This window comes from Staurois parvus, unplaced genomic scaffold, assembly GCF_062004578.1.
Source record: "Staurois parvus isolate SC_StPar_1 unplaced genomic scaffold, SC_StPar_1.0 ptg000017l, whole genome shotgun sequence".
Lineage (NCBI taxonomy): Eukaryota > Metazoa > Chordata > Amphibia > Anura > Ranidae > Staurois > Staurois parvus.
Window position 1 is genome coordinate 1713929 of NW_028317813.1, and position 21072 is coordinate 1735000.

The 21072-nt window shown below is 41.2% G+C and overlaps 1 protein-coding gene across 1 annotated transcript in view; it reads right to left on the reverse strand.

The window, feature by feature from the left end:
* Positions 1–21072, reverse strand: part of ERICH6B (glutamate rich 6B) — a 258727-nt gene that overhangs the window by 85147 nt on the left and 152508 nt on the right. Inside the window, exon 10 of the mRNA XM_089678802.1 lies at positions 7282–7364. Coding sequence (XP_089534928.1) covers positions 7282–7364 — 83 coding nt within the window. The remainder of the gene's footprint in view (positions 1–7281; positions 7365–21072) is intronic.

Sequence of the window (21072 nt, forward strand, 5' to 3'; positions counted from 1 at the left end):
AATAATAATAATTTAGAACACAGACTTGAAACAAGTGTATATATATATATATATATATATATATATATATACAGTTGTGTTCAAAATAATAGCAGTGTGTTGAAAAAAGTGAATAAAGCTCAAAATCCTTCTAATAGCTTTTATTTCCATACACACAAATGCATTGGGAACACTACATATTCTATTCCAAATCAAAACATGAAGAAAAATATATCAAATATGTGTTGTTCCTCTAAAAAAATTGAAGAAAAGTGAATATTAGACTGTTCACAAAAATAGCAGTGTTTGTATTCTTTACAAACTCAAACATTCACTTTATAAACTGAAAAATGTTTGAAGATTTTGCTTTCCTTTGAATCACTTAATTAATATTTAGTTGTAAAAGCACTTTTTCTGTTTCTGAGAACTGCTGTACATCTGTGTTGCATGGAGTCAACCAACTTCTGGCACCTGCGAACAGGTATTCCAGCCCGGGATGATTGGACTACATTCCACAGTTCTTCTCTATTTCTTGGTTTTGCCTCAGAAACTGTAAGATCCGTGGATTGGGCTGGCCACTCCATAACGTCAATCTTGTTGGTCTGGAACCAAGATGTTGCACGTTTACTGGTGTGTTTGGGGTCGTTGTCTTGTTGGAACACCCATTTCAAGGGCATTTCCTCTTCAGCATAAGGCAGCATAACCTCTTCAAGTATTCTGATGTATTCAAACTGATCCTCGATCCCTGGTATGCGATAAATAGGCCCAACACCGTAGTATGAGAAACAGCCCCATATCATGATGCTTGCGCAACCATGCTTCACTGTCTTCACAGTGTACTGTGGCTTGAATTCAGTGTTTGGGGGTCGTCTGACAAACTGTTTCCGGCCACTAGACCCAAAAAGAACAATCTTACTTTCATCAGTCCACAAAATGTTGCGCCATTTCACTTTAGGCCAGTCAATGTGCTCTTTGGCAAATTGTAACCTCTTCAGCACACGTCTTTTTTTCAACAGTGGGACTTTGCGGAGGCTTCTTGCAGATAGCTTGGCTTCACATAGGCGTCTTCTAATTGTAACAGTACTCACAGGTAACTTTAGACCTTCTTTGATCTTCCTGGAGCTGATTGTTGGCTGAGTCCTTGCCATTTTAGCTATTCTTCTATCCATTCGAATGGTAGTTTTTTGCTTTCTTCCACGTCTTTCAGGTTTTGGTTGCCATTTTAAAGCATTTGCGATCATTTTAGCTGAGCAGCCTATCATTTTCTGCACTTCTTTATATGTTTTCCCCTCTCCAATTAACTTTTTAATCCAGGTACACTGTTCTTCTGAACAATGTCTGGAACAACCCATTTTCCTCAGAATTTCAGAGAGAAATGCACTGTAACCAGCAAGTACAACATTTGCTGCCCTCCTTCCTTAAATAAGGGCAATAATTGCCACCTGTTTTTCAAAGAATGAATTACCTCACTAATAGAACTCCACACTGCTATTATTTTGAACATGCCCCTTTCAATTAGTGATTCAATTACACAGAATCAGCAGCATGCATGTCATGACTGTTGGGTCTGTTGGATTTCTATTACTCTACTACACCTGCTAGTAAATTATTTGCCATGTAGAAATATCATTTCTACCAAAAACAGTGATTGATCAGGTTAGTGATGTCTGACTGCTATTATTTTGAACACAACTGTATATATTAGGTTTCAGGACAACTCTTGCTCATATGCATGTTCAGGTCCTTGACTCGCTAAATAGTGAAATAAAAATAAAAAGAAAGCTGACTGCCATGGAACATTCAACTTCAAAAACAAAAGTCAGCAGCAGCTCCTATATTTCACACAGGCCCCTTCAGAATACTATTGTGTGAATTCAAACAAAATGATATTATAAAAAGGATTTCTATCAACAAGGGACAGGCCCTGTTATCTCTGCATGGGTCCAAAAGATACCATACATCTAAAATTATAAATTATTACTAGGCTAATGCTCTGTGAGTCACTTCTTAATGATAATTATACACAAGAGCACAGAAAACTACTATACTGTACTGCTGTGCTGTTTCCATTAGTACCTCACAATATATCTTGGTAAGTGTAAGTGTGTGTGGGTGTGCACTAAATGAAATGGGCAGTCATGTAGTAATTCACCTGAAAACAAACACGCTCGGGTCTCTAAGTGTCTCTATATCATTTTACAACAGTAACATCGGAGAGTACATTATGCTGTATAAGGATTATCCTGCAACAAAATACGGCTGACCATAAATACCTGATCACATATATCTTGTGTGTTTCTAGTCTTCACTTACATCTTTCCTGTCTGCTACAAAACTGAACTCAAGACACAATAAAATCTAACAGGAAATAGCTGTTATGGTGCTACTGCTGAATATTTTCATTTTTAAAATGTGTATATGTAAATACAGGAATTTTATTGCCACAAATTGGCTCCTTGCATCTTCTGTTTCACCAAAATGATTGCAGTAACGGCTTGTTCACATCTGGTACCGCGAAGGAACATTTGCAAAATCACACATTTTCCCGCAATGCACGAAAATGTGCTGCCTTTTTTACAGACACATGGCCATTCTTAGTGGCACCCCTATGCATCCAAGAAATGCGCATGCGTTTGCTCCTGCCAAAATGCATGGTACCGCCTTACCATGTGTTTTGGTGCGCCTCGATTAAAAAATCATGCTGGCACCTTTTTTGCATGTTTCACAAATAAGGTAGCCCATTGAAATGAATGGGCTGCCCTAAAACATGACTTGTGGGAACTTACAAAAAAGTGCGCACGCTCAGATGCCCCTCCTTTTGTGAACGAGCCCTAAAGAACCATGCAGAGTGTAGCTGCTTTGTGAACGATCAGCACCACCCACCTGTGTCACCCAACTCTGCCCATCGGTGCCACCCACCTGTGCCCATCAGTGCCACCCACCTGTGCCCAGTGCCACCCACCAGTGCCCATCAGTGCAGCCCAGCAGTGCTGTCAGTCAGTGCCCAGCAGTGCCACCAGTCAGTGCACAGCAGTGCTGCCTATCAGTGCTGACTATCAGTACCCATCATCGGTGCCGCCTATCAGGTCCACCTATCAGTGCCGCCTATCCGTGCCACCTCATTAGTGCTGCATATCAGTGCCACCTATCAGTGCCCTTCAGTGCTGCCTATCAGTGCCCATCAGTGCTGCCTATCAGTGCAGCATCATCAACGCACATCAGTAAAGGAGAAAAATTACCTGTTTGCAAAATTTTATAATAGAAACAAAGAAACCTTTTTTTTCAAATTTTTTGCTCTATTTTTGTTTACATCGCAAAAATTAAACCCCCAGCGGCAAGTAAATACCACCAAAAGAAAGCTCTATTTGTGTCTCACTTTCATTCAAAGTGAGGCAGCGCTGAAAGATGAGAATTGGCCTGGTAAGGAAGGGGGTATAAGTGCCCAGTAGGCAGGTGGTTAAGAGCTTAACTGCTGCTGCAGCTAAACTTGTGCAGTGGGGCCTGCCTAATGGGAGAGAGATTAAAGCTGGCCATACACAGATAGATTTTGTTTATTCACCATGTGGGTTGCATGAAACATTTCTAAGATTCCTCCATCCATGCAAAACAGTACAGATGGACAAATCTCCAGCTGCAGCTTTTGTATTTTGACTTGCTGTCAAAATACCTGAGCAGTGCCTGCATCTGACTGGATGCAGGCTCTTTTTGGCCAACAATTGTCCTTTTGGCTACTTCAGTTTATCAACAACTATTGGTATTCTATAGAATCCTTCTGCAGAAGTATCTCTGTTTGGGCCCAGGAAATGATGCACAATTCATGCAAGCGAAACCTCTAGGACCACTGCATGTTCCTTTGAAATTACACACATAAAGTGTATATATATATATATATATACATACACACAGTATATATATATATATATATATATATATATATATGTACACTATATTGTCAAAAGTATTGGGACACCCCTCCAAATCATTGGATTCAGGTGTTCCAATCACCTCCATGGCCACAGGTGAATAAAATCAAGCACCTAGGCATGCAGATGAATGGGTCGCTCTCAGGGACTCTGTGACTCTGTGAATTCAAGCATGGTACCATGATAAGTTGCCACCTGGGCGTTAAGTCTATCCGTGAAATTTCCTTGCTACTAAATATACCATGATCAAATGTTAGTGGTATTATAACAAAGTGGAAGCAACTGGAAACAATAGCAACTCAGCCACGAAGTAGGTAGGCCACGTAAAATAAGAGAGCAGGGTCAGCGCATACTGAAGCGCACAGTGTGCAGAAGTCTCCAACTGTCTGCAGAGTCAATAGCTAAAGACCTTCAAACTTCATGTGGCCTTCAGATTAGCAGTGCGTAGAAAGCTTCATGGAATGGGTTTCCATGGCCGAGCAGCTGCATTCAAGCATTCATATCACCAAGCGCAATGCAAAGCGTCAGATGCAGTGGTGTAAAGCATGCTGCCACTGGACTCTAAAGCAGTGGAGACGTGTTCTCTTGAGTGATGAATCATGCTTCTCTGTCTGGCAATCTGATGGATGTGTCTGTGTTTGGCAGATGCCAGGAGAACGGTACTTGCCTGACTGCATTATGCCAAGTGTAAAGTTTGGTGGAGGGATGATTATGGTGTGAGGTTGCTTTTCAGGGAGTTGGGCTTGGCCCCTTAGTTCCAGTGAAGAGAATTCTTAAGACGTCAGCATACCAAGAAATTTTGGACAATTTCATGCTCCCAACTTTGTGGGAACAGTTTGGGGATGGCCCCTTTCCATTCCAACATGACTGTGTACCAGTGTACAAAGCAAAGTCCATAAAAACATGGAGGAGCGAGTTTGGGGTGAAGGAATTTGACTGGCCTGCACAGAGCCCTGACCTCAACATAATAGAACACCTTTGGGATGAATTAGAGCAGAGACTACGAGCCAGGTCTTCTCGTCTGACATCAGTGCCTGACCTCACAAGTGTACTTCTGGAAGAATGGTCAAACATTTCTATAGACATACTCCTAAACCTTGTGGATGGTTCTCCCAGAAGAGTTGAAGCTGTTATAGCTGCAAAGGGTGGGCCAACTCATTATTGAACCCTACGGACTAAGACTGGGATGACATTAAAGTTCACGTGCGTGTAAAGGCAGGCGTCCCAATACTTTTGGCAATATAGTGTGTAATATATATATATATATATATATATATATATATATATATACAGTTGCAAGAAAAAGTATGTGAACCCCTTGGGATTACGTGGAGTTTTGCATGAATTGGGCATAAAATGTGCTCTGAACGTCATCTAAGTCACAACAATAGAAGAACAAAGTCTGCTGAACATAATACTACACAAACATTAGATGTTGCCATGGTTTAATTGCACATAACATGTAAACATTCACAGTGCAGGGAGGAAAAAGTATGTAAACCTTTGGACTTAATAACTGGTTGACCCTCTTTTGGCAGCAATAACCTCAACCAAACGTTTCCTGTAGTTGCAGATCAGACCTGCACAACGATCTGGAGTCATTTTGGACCACTCCTCTTCACAAAACTGTTTCAGTGTAGCAATATTCTTGGGATGTCTGGTGTGAATCGCTCTCTTAAGGTCATGCCACAGCATTTCAATCGGGTTTAGGTCAGGACTCTGACTGGGCCACTCCAAAAGGCGTATTCTGTGCTGTTGCAGCCATTGTTTTGTTGAATTACTTGTATGCTTTGGGTCATTGTCCTGTTGCATCACCCATCCTCTGCGGAGCTTCAGTTGGCGGACAGATGGTCGTACGTTTCCCTGCAAAATGTCTTGATAAACTCTGGAATTCATTTTCCCATCAATGACAACAATCCGTCCAGGCCCTGAGGCAGCAAAGCAGCCCCAAACCATGATGCTCCCTCCGCCATGTTTTACAGTGGGGATGAGGTTTTGATGTTGGTGTGCTGTGCCTTTTTTTCTCCACACATAGTGTTGTGTGTTCTTCCCAAACAACTCAATCTTGGTTTCATCTGTCCACAGTATATTTTGCCAGTAGTGCTGTGGAACATCCAGGTGCTCTTTTGCAAACTTCAAACGTGCTGCAATATTCTTTTTGGACAGCAATGGCTTCCTCCGTGGTGTCCTCCCATGTACTCCATTCTTGTTTAATGTTTTCCTTATTGTAGATGTGTCAACGAAAATGTTAGCATGTGCCAGAGATTTCTGTAGGTCTTTAGCTGACACTCTGGGATTCTTCTTTACCTCATGCAGCATTCTGCGCTGTGCTCTTGCAGTCATTTTTACAGGACGTTCCTGCTTAGGGAGTGTAGCAATAGTGCTAAACTTTCTCCATTTGTAGACAGTCTGTCTTACCGTGGACACATGAACATCAAGGCTTTTGGAGATACTTTTGTAACCCTTTCCAGCTTCATGCAAGTCAACAATTCTTGATGGTAGGTCTTCTGAGAGCTCTTTTCTGCGAGGCATGGTTCACATCAGACAGTGCTTCTTGAAACCAGTAAACCCAAAACAGGTGTGTGTTTTTTAAGGGCAGGACAGCTGTCAGCAACACATCCAATATCATCACACTGATTGGAGTCAAGGTTGACTCACTCCTGGCTCCAATTAGCTCTGGGAGAAGTCATTAAGCTAGGGCCTCACATACTTTTTCCTCCCTGCACTGTGAATGTTTACATGTTATGTGCAATTAAACCATGGCAACATCTAATGTTTGTGTAGTATTATGTTCAGCAGACTGTGCTCTTCTATTGTTGTGACTTAGATGACATTCAGAGCACATTTTATGCCCAATTCATGCAAAACTCCACGTAATCCCAAGGGGTTCACATACTTTTTCTTGCAACTGTATATATATATATATATATAAATAAAACATCCAGTCTGATTTCGTTTATATCCATTAATAACTTAGATAACGTTGAATGGGGTTGGAAAGACATGGTGGCAGAACATGCCACACTCTTCGAGACTTCCATTCCTTTTATGTCTCCGTGATCTCTTTTTTCTTTACAGTGTTTTTTCCATACAGTGGGTATCACATATGTCAGAGATTTTGTACCCAATTTTTCTGCTCTATCCAATTTGGCTATAATAATCATATTTTCGAATGTAAATTGAATTCCTTGATGACACATACCTACTGTATGTACAAAAACTAGATGATCTCCTATTATGTATTTTAAATGAAATAGTACCAAAAACAGACAATCAGTAACCTACCTAAGTTTTAGAATTGTCCCTTTCATAAATGGATAAACATTTGTAAGTATCATATAGTCAGTATAATCTGAGCACAACACATATTGGTGGATACAGAACTTGCCCAGTTCCATCAGTAAAGAGAATGAGGAAACTTGACCCAGAGTTGTAGCATTCACTGACAATCTTCTCAGGCATCTGTTTAAAAGAAACAATGAATTATTATCATCATTAACCATGATTATCACAATCTTTTATTTATATTGTGCCAGTGTATTACATATTCCAGTCTAAAAAGCAATAGCAAATGATACATAAGACATGTTGAAATTTCATATACTGTATTAAATCCTCAGGGGAAGAATATTCATATACTGAAATTGTAATAGTAATAAAGGTTGTCTGCACTCTGCTGCCAAGAATGGACATGCCATATATCTTCACTTGTTGCCTCATTACACAGTAATACTTGCACAATTTATTGTCCTCTATTTTCAGCACAAAGAGTACCAATAATAATGATGCTCACTATTACATAGGACATCTATAATTCCTCCTTATAGGCAACCTTGAAAATGTAGAAAAATGATATAACAAATGTTCTGACAATGTTTAGTTTATAATTGATTTCTGTGGTATAAATTAAAGTGTACCAGCCCTGACTGAAAAGCAGCATGTTAAAAAAAAAAATGCGTGTGTGTGTGTGTATATGTGTGTATTCGGAGTGTGGCGGTGGAGGGGATAGATAATATATTTATCTCTCCTCTGACTTTCATGGTGAAGGGGATGACTTTATTCTCTGGCCTACAAGACTCCAGGGAATGGTGAGCATTTCCAAACTCTTAGAAAGAAACTGCAACTTCAAAGCCTTCCCCAGACCTTGACAGAAGGGGATGATGTCACCCTTGTCCAGATGCAGTGGTTTGAAGCTGGGGGAAAGGTTAGTATATTATCTAATTCCACCCCCCCCCCCCCACACAGTTTTTTTTTAATTTATGCTGCTTTTCAGCAAGGGGAAGAAGGCCGATGTAAAAATCGGATCTTGCATTTTTGCTGAAGGATCCCCTTTAAGTTTGTTTTTATTAGATAATAAGAACAATATAGGCAAAAAAGCATTTTCTGTATGTTGGCACCATATGATTTAACTGAGGAACAGTCTTGATTGTATTTATTTATTTGTTTCAGGGACTTATATAGCTCCGTAAATTTATGCAGTGCTTACATATACAGTATCTCACAGAAGTGAGTACACCCCTCACATTTTTGTAATTATTTTATTATATCTTTCCATGTGACAAACACTGAAGAAACTTTGCTACAATGTAAAGTAGTGAGTGTACAGCTTGTATAACAGTGTAAATTTTCTGTCCCCTCAAAATAACTCAACACATAGCCATTAATGTCTAAACCACCTGCAACAAAAGTGAGTACACCCCTAAGTGAAAATGTCCAAATTGGGCCCAAAGTGTCAATGTTTTGTGAAGGCCACCATTATTTTCCAGCACTGCCTTAACCCTCTTGGGTTAAGAGTTCACCAGAGCTTCACAGGTTGCCACTGGAGTCCTCTTCCATTCCTCCATGATGACACCACGGAGCTGGTGGATGTTAGAGACCTTGCGCTCCTCCACCTTCCATTTGAGGATGCCCCACAGATGTTCAATAGGGTTTAGGTCTGGAGACATGCTTGACCAGTCCATCACCTTTACCCTCAGCTTCTTTAGCAAGGCAGTGGTCATCTTGGAGGTGTGTTTGGGGTCGTTATCATGTTGCAATACTGCCCTGCGGCCCAGTCTCCAAAGGGAGGGGATCATGCTCTGCTTCAGTATGTCACAGTACATGTTGGCATTCATGGTTCCATAAATGAACTGTAGCTCCCAAGTGCCGGCAGTATTCATGCATCCCCAGACCATGACACTCCCACCACCATGCTTGACTGTAGGCAAGACACACTTGTCTTTGTACTCCTCACCTGGTTGCCGCCACACATGCTTGGCACCATCTGAACCAAATCAGTTTATCTTGGTGTTCTCAGACCACAGGACATGGTGTCCGGGATCCCGGCCGCTCGGAGGTGCGTGCATGCACAGATCGCTGACACGCACTAGCCGGCGAGCACTGAGACTTAGGCGATCGCGGCGGCGGCCACGCATGCACACTCACAATCGTGAACGCGCGCCTGTCACCAATGAGAGCACAGGACGCCCTATTTAAACCAGCCCTGTGCATCTCCAAATCGCCTTATGGTCTTTTTCCTGTGTTCCTGATTGCCCTGTACTTCTGACTGCCTTGTTGCCGACCCAGCCTGATCCTGATACTGTTGTCCTCTCCTGCTCTGACCCTTGGCTCGTCCTGACCATTCTCTACCTGATCCCATTGCCTGACCTCCTGTTGCTGAACCCGGCTTGTGACCTGATTATTCATTACCTGCCGTTCTGTACTGTCTGCTCCACTGTTACGAACCCGGCCTGTCTGACCTCGTTATACCTCTTCACATCTGGCTCTTACCTGCTATATGCTATTGGCCGCTGCCTTACCACAGCTGGTGTTTCGCGAACTGGTCTCAGGCTGCTTCAAGTCCATCCCCACCATCAGGGGCTCTGGTGAACCAGCAGACTGAGGCTTAGACTCCGCTCCCTGAGGGACTCCAGCCTGTGGGCCACTAGAGGCTACCGTCAGTTGTCTCCTGACACATGGTTCCAGTAATTCATGTCCTTAGTCTGCTTATCTTCAGCAAACTGTTTGCGGGCACTAAACACAACCACCCCTGCATGTGTAATGAATGCTCTCTAAAATTATTTGTGGGCATCCAATGGAGACTTCCACAATCAGAACAGTACAGGCAAATAACTAGTTCCCAATCAAACTATATGTGTGTGTATTTGTAAAGACTATATTGGGGACATTAGATTCAATTTGCAGGCATGGACTTCTGGGACTGGTTAAGTATTTTCTTTATGAAGCTGTAGATTCCATATGAAGGTGCAATATATGTAATAACACCAAATCAAGGATTTATATGTTTGAGTTGTGTTCCACCACCTTGCAATTTAGTGAATGAAGGAGAATGTAGCAAAAACGTGTTGATAGCCATCAGTGGAAATGATAAAATTGAGAGACCAGTTGATCTTATTTTTTTAACTCTCTGAGATGTGACCCTTGTGTCAACTCCAATCATAAAACAAGATTGCTATCTTTTATCCAATTTCGCAGATCTTTTGTTCAAATGGAAAATGTGTGAATCTAATAATATGAAAAGACCTCGGAAGGAAGGGCAAAGAATGAGGCTACTGAAAGAGATAATCTACACCATCTTCACACTGGGGATAATCGTATAGTGACACCTTACAGCAGACAGCCCAGAAGACACGGACCTATGAATGACTTATTTAATGTAGAGGGTGAAAACTTTAAATAAGATCTGCAGGAACAATGTATTAGAGGGAATGAAGGTGGTATAGATTTGTAGTAATATTGGTGCTCTACATGTAGGGTTGCCACCTCATCCCTTTAAAAACAAACACATATTATTTACACAGGTTCTGTGGCAAATTAAGGTGTTCAGTTTTAAAGGGATGAGGTGGCAATCCTATCTACATGATATGTTGCAAATATTTTTTGTAATTGTCAATCATTTTGGAAACAATAGATTATCTCTTTGTCAAGGCAATGTAAGTTACATGTAAATTCCATCTCTCCCCATATTAATCTTATATATCAATGGGCTGAGCTGACAAACAAGACAACCTCAGATTAATGGGTGAATACAGCTGCACCTTTTTCAGGTTTTCAATAGAAGCCATTTTTTTTACCTATTGCAATTACTTCCCCTAATGTCCTATGTGGTCACTAAGATAGGAAGTGAGAAAAACCAGTGGGGGCACAGACAGTAATTAAACTTTTTGAAATGTAGAGTGGAAGAAAAGTGAGAACCTTTTGCAAATTTGTATAGCTGTCTCTGTTCTCATTAGGGTGATCTCTTCACTATCTGTGTGGTCACCAGGGCAGTAACAGCCACATAAACCACATCATAGGTGGCAAGATTTTATCTATCTATCTATCTATCTATCTATCTATCTATCTATCTATCTATATATATATATATATATTGTGTCAGAGCATCCCAAAGTACCCTGGGAAAGTCCTGTTCGGGGCTTATAGATCTCCCAGGTTCCTTACCTATACCTTTAGGGATCTTTGATATGAGGTCCAGTACAGGGTTTACCTCTCTCTCCATGGGCAATTAAATCCACCTGGTACCTGTAGCCAGAGCTCTTGGCCTGGGGATCTGACAAGTTCTGTCTGGAGAGCTGAAAGGTTGGTGGAAACTAACTAGCTTGAATGTTGTGGCTGACAAGCGGTAGGCTTGATCAGTCTGGTTGTTAGGACCTGCATAACTGTGTAGTGAGAGCCGAGACATGGCCAGGGGCGGACTGACCATTTGGAAACTCGGGCAGTGCCCGAGGGCCCGGGGTCAGTAGGGGGCCCCATGAGATGCCCCTGGTACCTTTTTCATAGGCTTTTTTGAGTTTTCGCAAGGACACAGGGGCCCCATGATCCCGTATTGCCCGGGGGCCCAATGATTTGTCAGTCCGCCCTTGGACATGGCTAGGTTTTTTTTTGTTTGATGTTTTTCCACCCTGTTTATTTTGGGTAAACACTGTACAACACTTTGTATATAGTCTTTTGTAAATAACACTAATAAACACCTTCACTGTTTGCCACTAATCTCACTGGATTTTGTATTTTCACCCAGAAAATTGTTGCAATTACAAATGTTTAGGCATTCTCATGTTTATTTATTTTGTTTGTATTGGTATAACACAAAGTGGAGAAACAAAGAGGCAAATCTGACACACTCCACGCAAAACTCCTAAAATGGACTGGACAAAATTTTTGGCACCCTCAATTTATTGGTAGCACACCCCTTGGAAAAAATAACTGAAATCAATCCTTTTCTGTAACCATCAATGAGTTTCTTCCACCTCTCTACTGGAATTTTGGATTACTCTTTTGCCAACTGCTCCAGGTCTCTCAGATTGGAAGGGTTCCTTTTTCCCAACTGCCACTCCCAACTGATCTTTCCACAGGCATTCTATGGGATTGAGATCTGGACTCATTGCTGGCCAGTTCAGTACTCTCCAGCTCTTTGTCTTTAAACCATTTCTGAGTGCTTTTTGATGTGTGCTTTGGGTCACTGTCCTGCTGTAAGACCCATGACCTCTGACAGAGACCCAACTTTCTGACACTGAGCCCTACATTGCACCCCAGAATTCTTTGGCAGTCTTCAGATTTCATACTGTCATGCACACGGTCAAGACATACATTGTCTGAAGCAACAAAGGAACCCCAAAACATCAGTGAATCTCCATCATGTTTGACTGTTGGGACTGTATTCTTTTCTATAAAGGCCTCATTGCTTTTTCTGCAAATAGTAGAATGATGGGCTTTACCAAAAACTATAATTTTGTTTCGTCTGTCCGCAGCACATTCTCCCAAAAAGATTTTGGCTGCCTCAGGTAAGTTTTGGCAATCTCCAATCTGGATTTTTTTATACTTCTGTGTCAGCAGTGGGGTCCTTCTGGGTCTTCTACCATAGCATCCCTCTTCATTCAGATGGTGACGTATAGTGCAAGCTGACACAGTTGTACCCTGTGCCTGAAGGTCAGCTTGAATTTGTCTGAAAGTTGTTTGAAGTTCTTTAGCCACCATTCAAACAGTCCTTTGTTGCAATCTTTGATCAATTTTTCTTATTTGTCCACGTCCAGGGAGAATAGCTACAGTGGTGTGGGCTATAAACGTCTTGACAATGTTACGCACAATGGACACAGGAACATTAAGATCTCTGGAGAAGGACTCGTAACCTTGCGATTGTCCATGTTTTTCAACACATTTTGTTCTCTAATACTCAGACACAATTCTTTGCTGCTCCTTCTCTTCTCCATGCTCCATGTGGCACACAGAGACACACAACAGAAAGGTTGAGTCAATTTTTCACCATTGTAACTGGTTACCAGAGTGATTTCTATATTGTCACCACCTGTTAATTGATACAGGTGAGTTTTATTGCAAATTACAGGAGCATCACAAACTTGGAATGCAATAGTTTCTAAGAATTGTAGAAGGTGACAATCATTTTGTCCAGTCCATTTTTGGAGTTTTGGGTGGAATGTGTCAGATTTGGCTTTTGTTTCTCCACTTTTTTGTGTCATACCAGTACAAACAAAAGACATAAACATGAGAATGTCTAAACATTTGTAACTGCAACAATTTTTTGGGCAAAGTCGTGCATTATCTTACAAATGCAGGGGTGCCAATATTTTGGACCGTGTGTGTATGTATGTATGTATGTGTGTGTGTGTGTGTGTGTATATATATATATATATATATATATATATGTCATTGGGGTGCGTACACATTATTTCTTTCAGATACATACCTTGTATGGGAATAAATAGAAGATAAATAATACTAAACACATTGTAGAAATTTATAATGCACTGCCAGAGGGTTTATTCAGTTGACTACACAAGGGCTCAGTACATCTGTGTCTGTTGAGCTGCAATCTCAGATAAGACCCATCCTGGCTCAATGACACAAACCTGAGCTTGACATCTCTTTATTACAGTGTCAGGCCAGCCATCCAATTCATTACTCAGTTCATTCACACAGGCGAATCAGTTGTCAATTTACTCTCTAGAGGGATATAGTAGCTGGATGTCATTGTTATGTTCATTGCCAACACTGTCAATTGTGTAGAAGGGTTGGGGTATTATAACCATGTGACATGCTCTGAGTGTAGGAAACCATGGAAATTTGAAACATTGTTTGAATAACAGTGCCTTTTCAGAGAAACGGAAATGAATTACCCTAAAAAAAGCAGCCTGGTTGATAATTAGTCAATGTCGGTCTGCTTTATCAAGGATTAGGAATATATTACAGAGTGAATGCTTTAAAAGACTGGAGCACACCTAAACAACCATCCTTACTATGGTGATATCCTCTTCACCACGGAAAACTATTGCGTTAATGAATAGAATTCACAAGCACCAGTCCTTTAACACTATATAAAATACATTAATTCTATATGCTAACAAAAAGTAGCATAAGTACAATCAATCCTTTTTGCAACATGTCAAAAATAGCAGGGTTTCTGACCTTAGTCAAGTATAGACACACAGATAATAACCACAAATACAGCTTCATTATAAACCCAATTGATCATCACATATTGTGTATTTGATCTTGTAAAGAAACTTCACTCTTCTGTATGATTAAAATACAACTAAGACTGTCATAAATACCAAATCCAGTTACTCTCTTTGACTGAGCCCAGTCCTCCATTTGTGTTCCACACGCTCCCTATCTCAGACACAGCAGCTCACTGTGGAGGGTTTTAGCTACGGGGCAGTGCTGTCTATTCAGAAAGCAGGGGGGGGACTAGGTGTGTCCAGGTGCTGACTGATAAGCTACAATATTAATGCTTTTTTTTTATCACACTATAGTGCAAACAGGCACAGCCTACATTGGAGTGGCAACTCTTTTCTAAATTCAGGAACAGTGCAGCATTGTTGCCACATCATCACAGGAAGCTGCATGAGTTGGACTTGACAGGTTCAACAGATATTTGTGAAACTTTGCACATATGATTGTGAGATGCACATATAATTAACATGGTTCTAAAGCCTACACATTGTTTTACCTCAATATATTCCCTGCATTAAAGTGGAGTTCCACTCGCACTGTAAAAAAATAAAAGCGGCTACAAAAACTGTAGCTACTTACTTTTAAAAAACAGCCACTCACCTGTCCCACGATTGCACGGTGTCCTCCTCGCAACTCGTTTCACCGGCCCTCTGGTGTTCCAGGCGCCGGCATCTTCAGTGCGGGCACCCAGTTGTGACAGCTTGCAGTTTCACAGCTGGGTGCACACTGCGCATGCGCAAGTAGCACTGCGCTTCCTGAATGGACTCATAGTCTTCTGGGACCTTCACATGTCCCAGAAGACTACGGGGAGCGAGGGTAGGAGGACAACTACCGCTTCCAATCACCTAGGAGATCGCAGTAGAAGTGGGAGCGAGTACCTGTCAAGTTTGGGTACCCGCTCCCCAAAGGTGCCAATCCTTAATGGAGAGAGGGGAACCAGTCTTTAAAGTGGAACTTCCCCTTTTTGAGTGGAGCTCCGCTTTAAGGTAAAAATGTTTAGGTATGCCCCCTCAACCACTCTTATACATACTTGAGCCCTCATGCGATTCAGCACTGTGCCTGTCTGCAGCTGCTCTCTCCCCTCACTTCCTGGTCATTGGCTCCCATTGCTCTCTGTTGAAGCCATTGACAAGGTAGCAGGGACAACCGAAGCCACACTGTCTGTGTCTATAAACGCAGGCAGTATGGCTTGGAAGAGCATCTGCACAAGTGCCCCCATAGCAAGTAACTTGCTATGGGGGCACTTGCAGTAGAGGAGAAGCCAGGAGTGCCAGTGGGGGCCTTGAGAAGAGTTCAGGGTTACTCTGTGCAATTCCATTGGACAGAGCAGGTAAGTATACACCTGTTTGTTTTTTAATTGGCATATTTATTATTTATTTCAGGTACTTATATAGCGCCATCAATTTACACAGCGCTTTACATATATATTGTACATTCACATCAGTCCCTAACCCTCAAGGAGCATACAATCTAAGGTCCCTAACTCACATTCATACATACTAGAACCAATTTACCTACCAGCATGTCTTTGGAGTGTGGGAGGAAACTGGAGTACCCAGAGGAAACCCACGCAGGCACAGGGAGAACATGCAGACTCCAGGCAGGTGGTGCCGTGGTTGGGATTCAAACTGACGACCCTAGTACTGCCAGGCGGAAGTGCTAACCATTTAGCCACTGTGCTGCCCGATACAATCACTGATGATATACAATTACTTTAAGTGGTGTAGCACATATTTTTAATGAGAGATAATGATTATACTTTAACTAGTAAAAAAAGAATTGATAAAAAACTGCACTAATAATATAAAGCTTTTCCTTGTCACTTGATGGTATTTTTGGTATTCCTCTGGGTGCATGTTGTGCTCAATAGACCAGCCCTCTCACCATAATAGATGGGAGGAATTCCAGGTCTGGGTCTGTGAACAGGACATGCAGTGAAAAGAACAGTGTAGAGTGGGAGCACATCCCCCTCTGGGGGTAGGCATGAATTAGGTAAATTAAACTTAAATAAAGGAAACTCTGCCAAGTACCACTAAAGCAAAGGTGAGAATGTGCATGGCCAAAGAGAAACTATATTATATAAGTGTAAACCTGACTAACCACAAGAAGGTGGTGGTTAGGGAAAGGGGTCACCCTCCTAGTGGTATGAACATAGTTCTCCTGAATATGTCATGACCCAGGAGGCCTGGAGCCCCATGTACCATGGCCCTCAGATAATCAAGTAGATCACGGAACCCTAATTCACAATCACAGTAATTTGTTAGGCATTGCACAAGAGTAGCTCTGGGCACTTGGGGAGTTGCAAAAATCAGGGGATGGAGAGATTATGGTCTATGACCTTGCATTGTGCACAAAGAAAGCAGCTCTTGTAGGCTGTACTGGGCATCCAGAAGGGAAAGACACTACATTTCATTTTAGGTGCCCCAAGAAAATTGTAAGGCTTTGTAAGCAGGGCCATGACTGGTAGCTTGGTGGTGCATACGTGCCTATATTACAAATACCCTAGGTGCAGTAATCTGTATGATCTGTCAAATGTTAGTGTGCCAGTTAGAGCATACTACTGTCCACATCACCCTTCCATCACGTACAGTGAACAAAGCCGTGAATGCACTGGTTTATATCCACAGTGCTACTTGCTACCTTACAATAATTTTTTTTCTTTTTTTTTTAAATGGTATATTTCATAATTAACCCAATCCACCTGCCTTATCTATCCATTTCTTAGAAAGGCGAAGGCTGTCCCTTTCCTCCTCTGGTGACCAGCAGTGAAAAAGAAATTTCACTGCATGGAGAAATTTCACCTGTAAGCTATCTGATATTTTAATTTAAAGAGCCTCTCTGGGGAATGTGTCAAATCTAGGCTTGTTTATAAAACTGTCCGAGGGAAGAACAGCCTCAGGCAACCCAAAGTAACAAGTCATATTCAAAGTTATATTCTTTGGTATTTTTGGACAGGTTTGAAAACTATTAGTTGCTATGAATTGTCTGAATTTTGACCTCTGTTCAGGAAATAACTGCAATTGTGCTGATGTCAGAAAAGCTAATACCATTTCTAACCTCCCACTGAAAATGTTACTTGCCTGGCTATCATACTGATCCAATGACTTTAACTTTCTCTAAGCCACTAACTTATAAGTATGCAGAGGTTTTGACTTCACTCAGACGTTCTACCCCACATACTTGTTCTGGGGCAGGGACTCAGAGTCCTGGAGCCAGGGACAGCCAGGCAAGTCTTGACATGACTTGCAATCTCCTACTTGTGCCCCAGTGTGCATGGGTAAGGCTGCAGTGGGCCTAAAGTGAAATTAAAGCTTAAAGTGTTACTAAACCGACAACAGTAAAATCGTAAAATCAGTCTGTATATGCAGTAAAGCATGCTAGTTATACTCACTGTGGAACCTAAGGGGTTAATCCTCTGCATTGTGTAAAAAGGCTGTTTGACCCTTTCTTCTCTGCCCCTTCTTGTTGAAATAACCACCTGATACAGACTGAATCCTTAGTCACATGCACATGCTCAGTTTGGTGTGTATTGTTAGTGACTTTTTTTTCTTGGGAAAGTGCATGTGATCAGCACAGGGCCAATCAGCACTGTCCAGACAGAGGGTCAGGGGTTTCACATCTTCCTAGATCAGAAAGAAAACTCCTTCTACAAGCTTTAACCAGTGCTCTGCTTAAGTCACAAGACTGCTATATACTGCTGATGAGAAAAGGTATTTAGCAGTTTATATTTACTAAAATAATTGTATTTCCATGTTCTGTGTACTGTGGGAGACTAGATATAGTGAATGTAGGTTCCTGGGTTTAGTGACACTTTCATATATATATATATATATATATATATATATATATATATATAATTTTTATTAACAATAATGTCATGCTTACCTGCTCTGTGTTTTTGCACAGAGCAGCCTTGATCCTCCTCTTCTTGGGTCTCCCGCTGAATCTGCTTCCTATGGTGGTCAATTCTGTAGGCTTGCTCCGGAGCTGAGCTGTTTCTGTCGATTCAGACATACAGCTCGGCTCAACCCTGCCTTCCGTTCCCTTCTCACTGGTTTTGACTATGAGAGCCAGGAGAGAGGAGAGGAATTGTTGCAGATGTGAAAAGGGCTGGACTGAGATCGGGCTCAGGTGAGTAAGGGGGGAGCTGCAGAAAATGCATTATTGTAAAAAACCTTTTACCTTTACGACCACTGTAAAGAGACCCTGTCATTAAAGTGATATTAAACCAAAAATGTATTATATTGCAGCTTACCAATAATTAGATGTGGTGGATGCATCAGTTTTTATTTTTATGCTTTTTTTCCTGTACCAGTGACAATCTTGTCTATATTCCCATCGCACACATTCCTGGAAACACTGCTCATCAATATTGGGTGCTGAAGCGACTACCAGCTGGGACTGGAAACATCACAAGAAAATGTACATATTTGCCAGCACACCATGGATCATGGAGCGGGTTTCGGCGCCACGCAGGACCCCTTTGTGAGGCATGCTGAAACGTTGCACTTTCTTCTGTGATGTGATATTTTTGCAATAAAACTTCTTTGGACCATATTTGGAGATCCATGGTGTGCTGGCGAATATGTAGGTTTTGTTGTATTAGTGAGACACCACTGTGGAGGAATAAGCACAAGACACAGCAGGCAGAAGCATTGTCAATTGGGAGGGATGGGAGTGTTAAGTGCATTAGCAGATTTGAATACAATAACAAATTGAAGCTATATTTCAGCTCACACTTTATAATCAGTTACAGCAAAAAGTTTTTTTCCTTTTGGGATAAAGGTTTTACATAAGTAAATGCTGATCTGTTTAATCACCCTTGTCAGTGGTAAATGGATGGTCTCATCCATATAAGCTGATACATTCTGCTGGAGCTGGAGCTTCTGAAACACAGCAGACTTACTGACTGAATCATCAGATGAAAATAGAAAAAGAGCCAAAAAGGAAACCAATGCAGCCATCACATCTAAGAATTGGTAAGCTGCAATATAATATATGTTTGCTTTTGGGTTTAATACTGCTTTAATTTAACAAACTGCAGGTATAAGAACATGAAAATCCAATTCTTTAAATGTTTACTTTCCATAAAGGATTTTTTTTACTGGCAATATGACTCTAAACTTGCTAGAACTTTTGACTTCTCCAGGATGAGTCAAATTGCTCATACAGCTCCCTCTCTCCCTGCACGTTAGAGCCCTCGTCTCTTCTGAGAGTGACTAATTACTGACTGTGTTGGCCCAAGCTCTTCTGCCCTTACTTCACTTCCCTATATTTTTTTTATCTGCCGGGGCATGAGTGAAGAGTATTACTATAGAGCATTCTTTCTAAAACTTTTTAATGCAGAGGAACCCTTGAAAAAACTTACTGGTCTCAGGAAACCCCTTCTAAAAATGACTGTCTACAACTCATGATACAGAAGTGTAATGGTCAGTGGGAAGAATGCTCCTTACACTTGTGGTCATTGGGAGAAATTACCCCCTTATAAATAGGTAAAAAGATCAATGGTGTCAGTGGAAACTCATCTGAGAGACAGAAATTGCTCATTGCTCAAGGAACCCCCAGGATCCTTTGGAGGAACCATAGGGTTACATGGAACCCTGGTTGAGAAACCCTGCTATAGTGTCATTTTTGTGACAGCTCTAAGTCTGCTGGGACTAAAGACATCTCATTTTGAGAAGGCAACAGTGTCAGGGCTTTTGGATGTCTCCACAAATGAGGCTTTTACAGGTATATAACATCCATAAAATATGTTAATTGCACATTTAATTTTCCCACCAGCCACAGAACAAAGGAGGAAGAGGACCCTGTGCATCAAATGATCAGACTGAAGACATATTAAGAAGTATGTATAGTAAAAATGTTTTAACAAAAATGAGGTGGAGGAAGGTCTGCAAGGAGTGGGGGAAGTCAATGGTCTGAGGAGCGCCTAACCTGGAACTGTCCTTTTTAGGGCCATTTAGAAGACATAAATTTAGCTCCCTGGTGCAAAGAACAAATGACAGAAAGAAAATAACAGCCACTCAGCAAATATAATGTGTTATCTAAGTCCATTTAAATGCACAATTTCTATGTAAGAAAAGTCACATCAGTGTTACAATTAAAGTCTATGAACATATTTTATTCTGCATGCAGAAACTTTATTTTGCCTGGGAGACCCACTCGTGTTCTCTCACCTATACTGTTTTTGTGGCTCTGAAGACCATTTATAATGTCACCATATGCCTCAGGTAAAAAGAAATGGAGCTGTAAAGGTATAAAAAGATGTGTAACTAGAACCATAGCAGACCAGGGTTGGATTCAGTCAGTGAGTAATTGTGACCTATGATTTAAAAAAAAGGGTACTTTTTGTATAGATTTTCATTATATGGACAAAAATACATTTTCTAAAAAAAAGTATTTGTTCTCTAAATACTGCGTATAGATAGTTCACATTTACCATCCCAGCATGCTAGAGGCTGCTGACTCGAGGTTTTCTGCAGTGATTTATTATTAAGGTATGCTGTGAATAGCCTGAATTGCCCATGTAATTTTATCTCCTGCTGTTCAGGTCTAATTGTAACAAACATATAGCTGAATAAGTCAGAGGAGGGATACTTAATAACCTTTTAGCTTGCTGACTGCTTTCACCCATTGTAATTGTTTGTTAACCACTTCAGGACCAGTGTGTTACAGCCCCTTCCAGGCCAGGCTATTTTTCAGT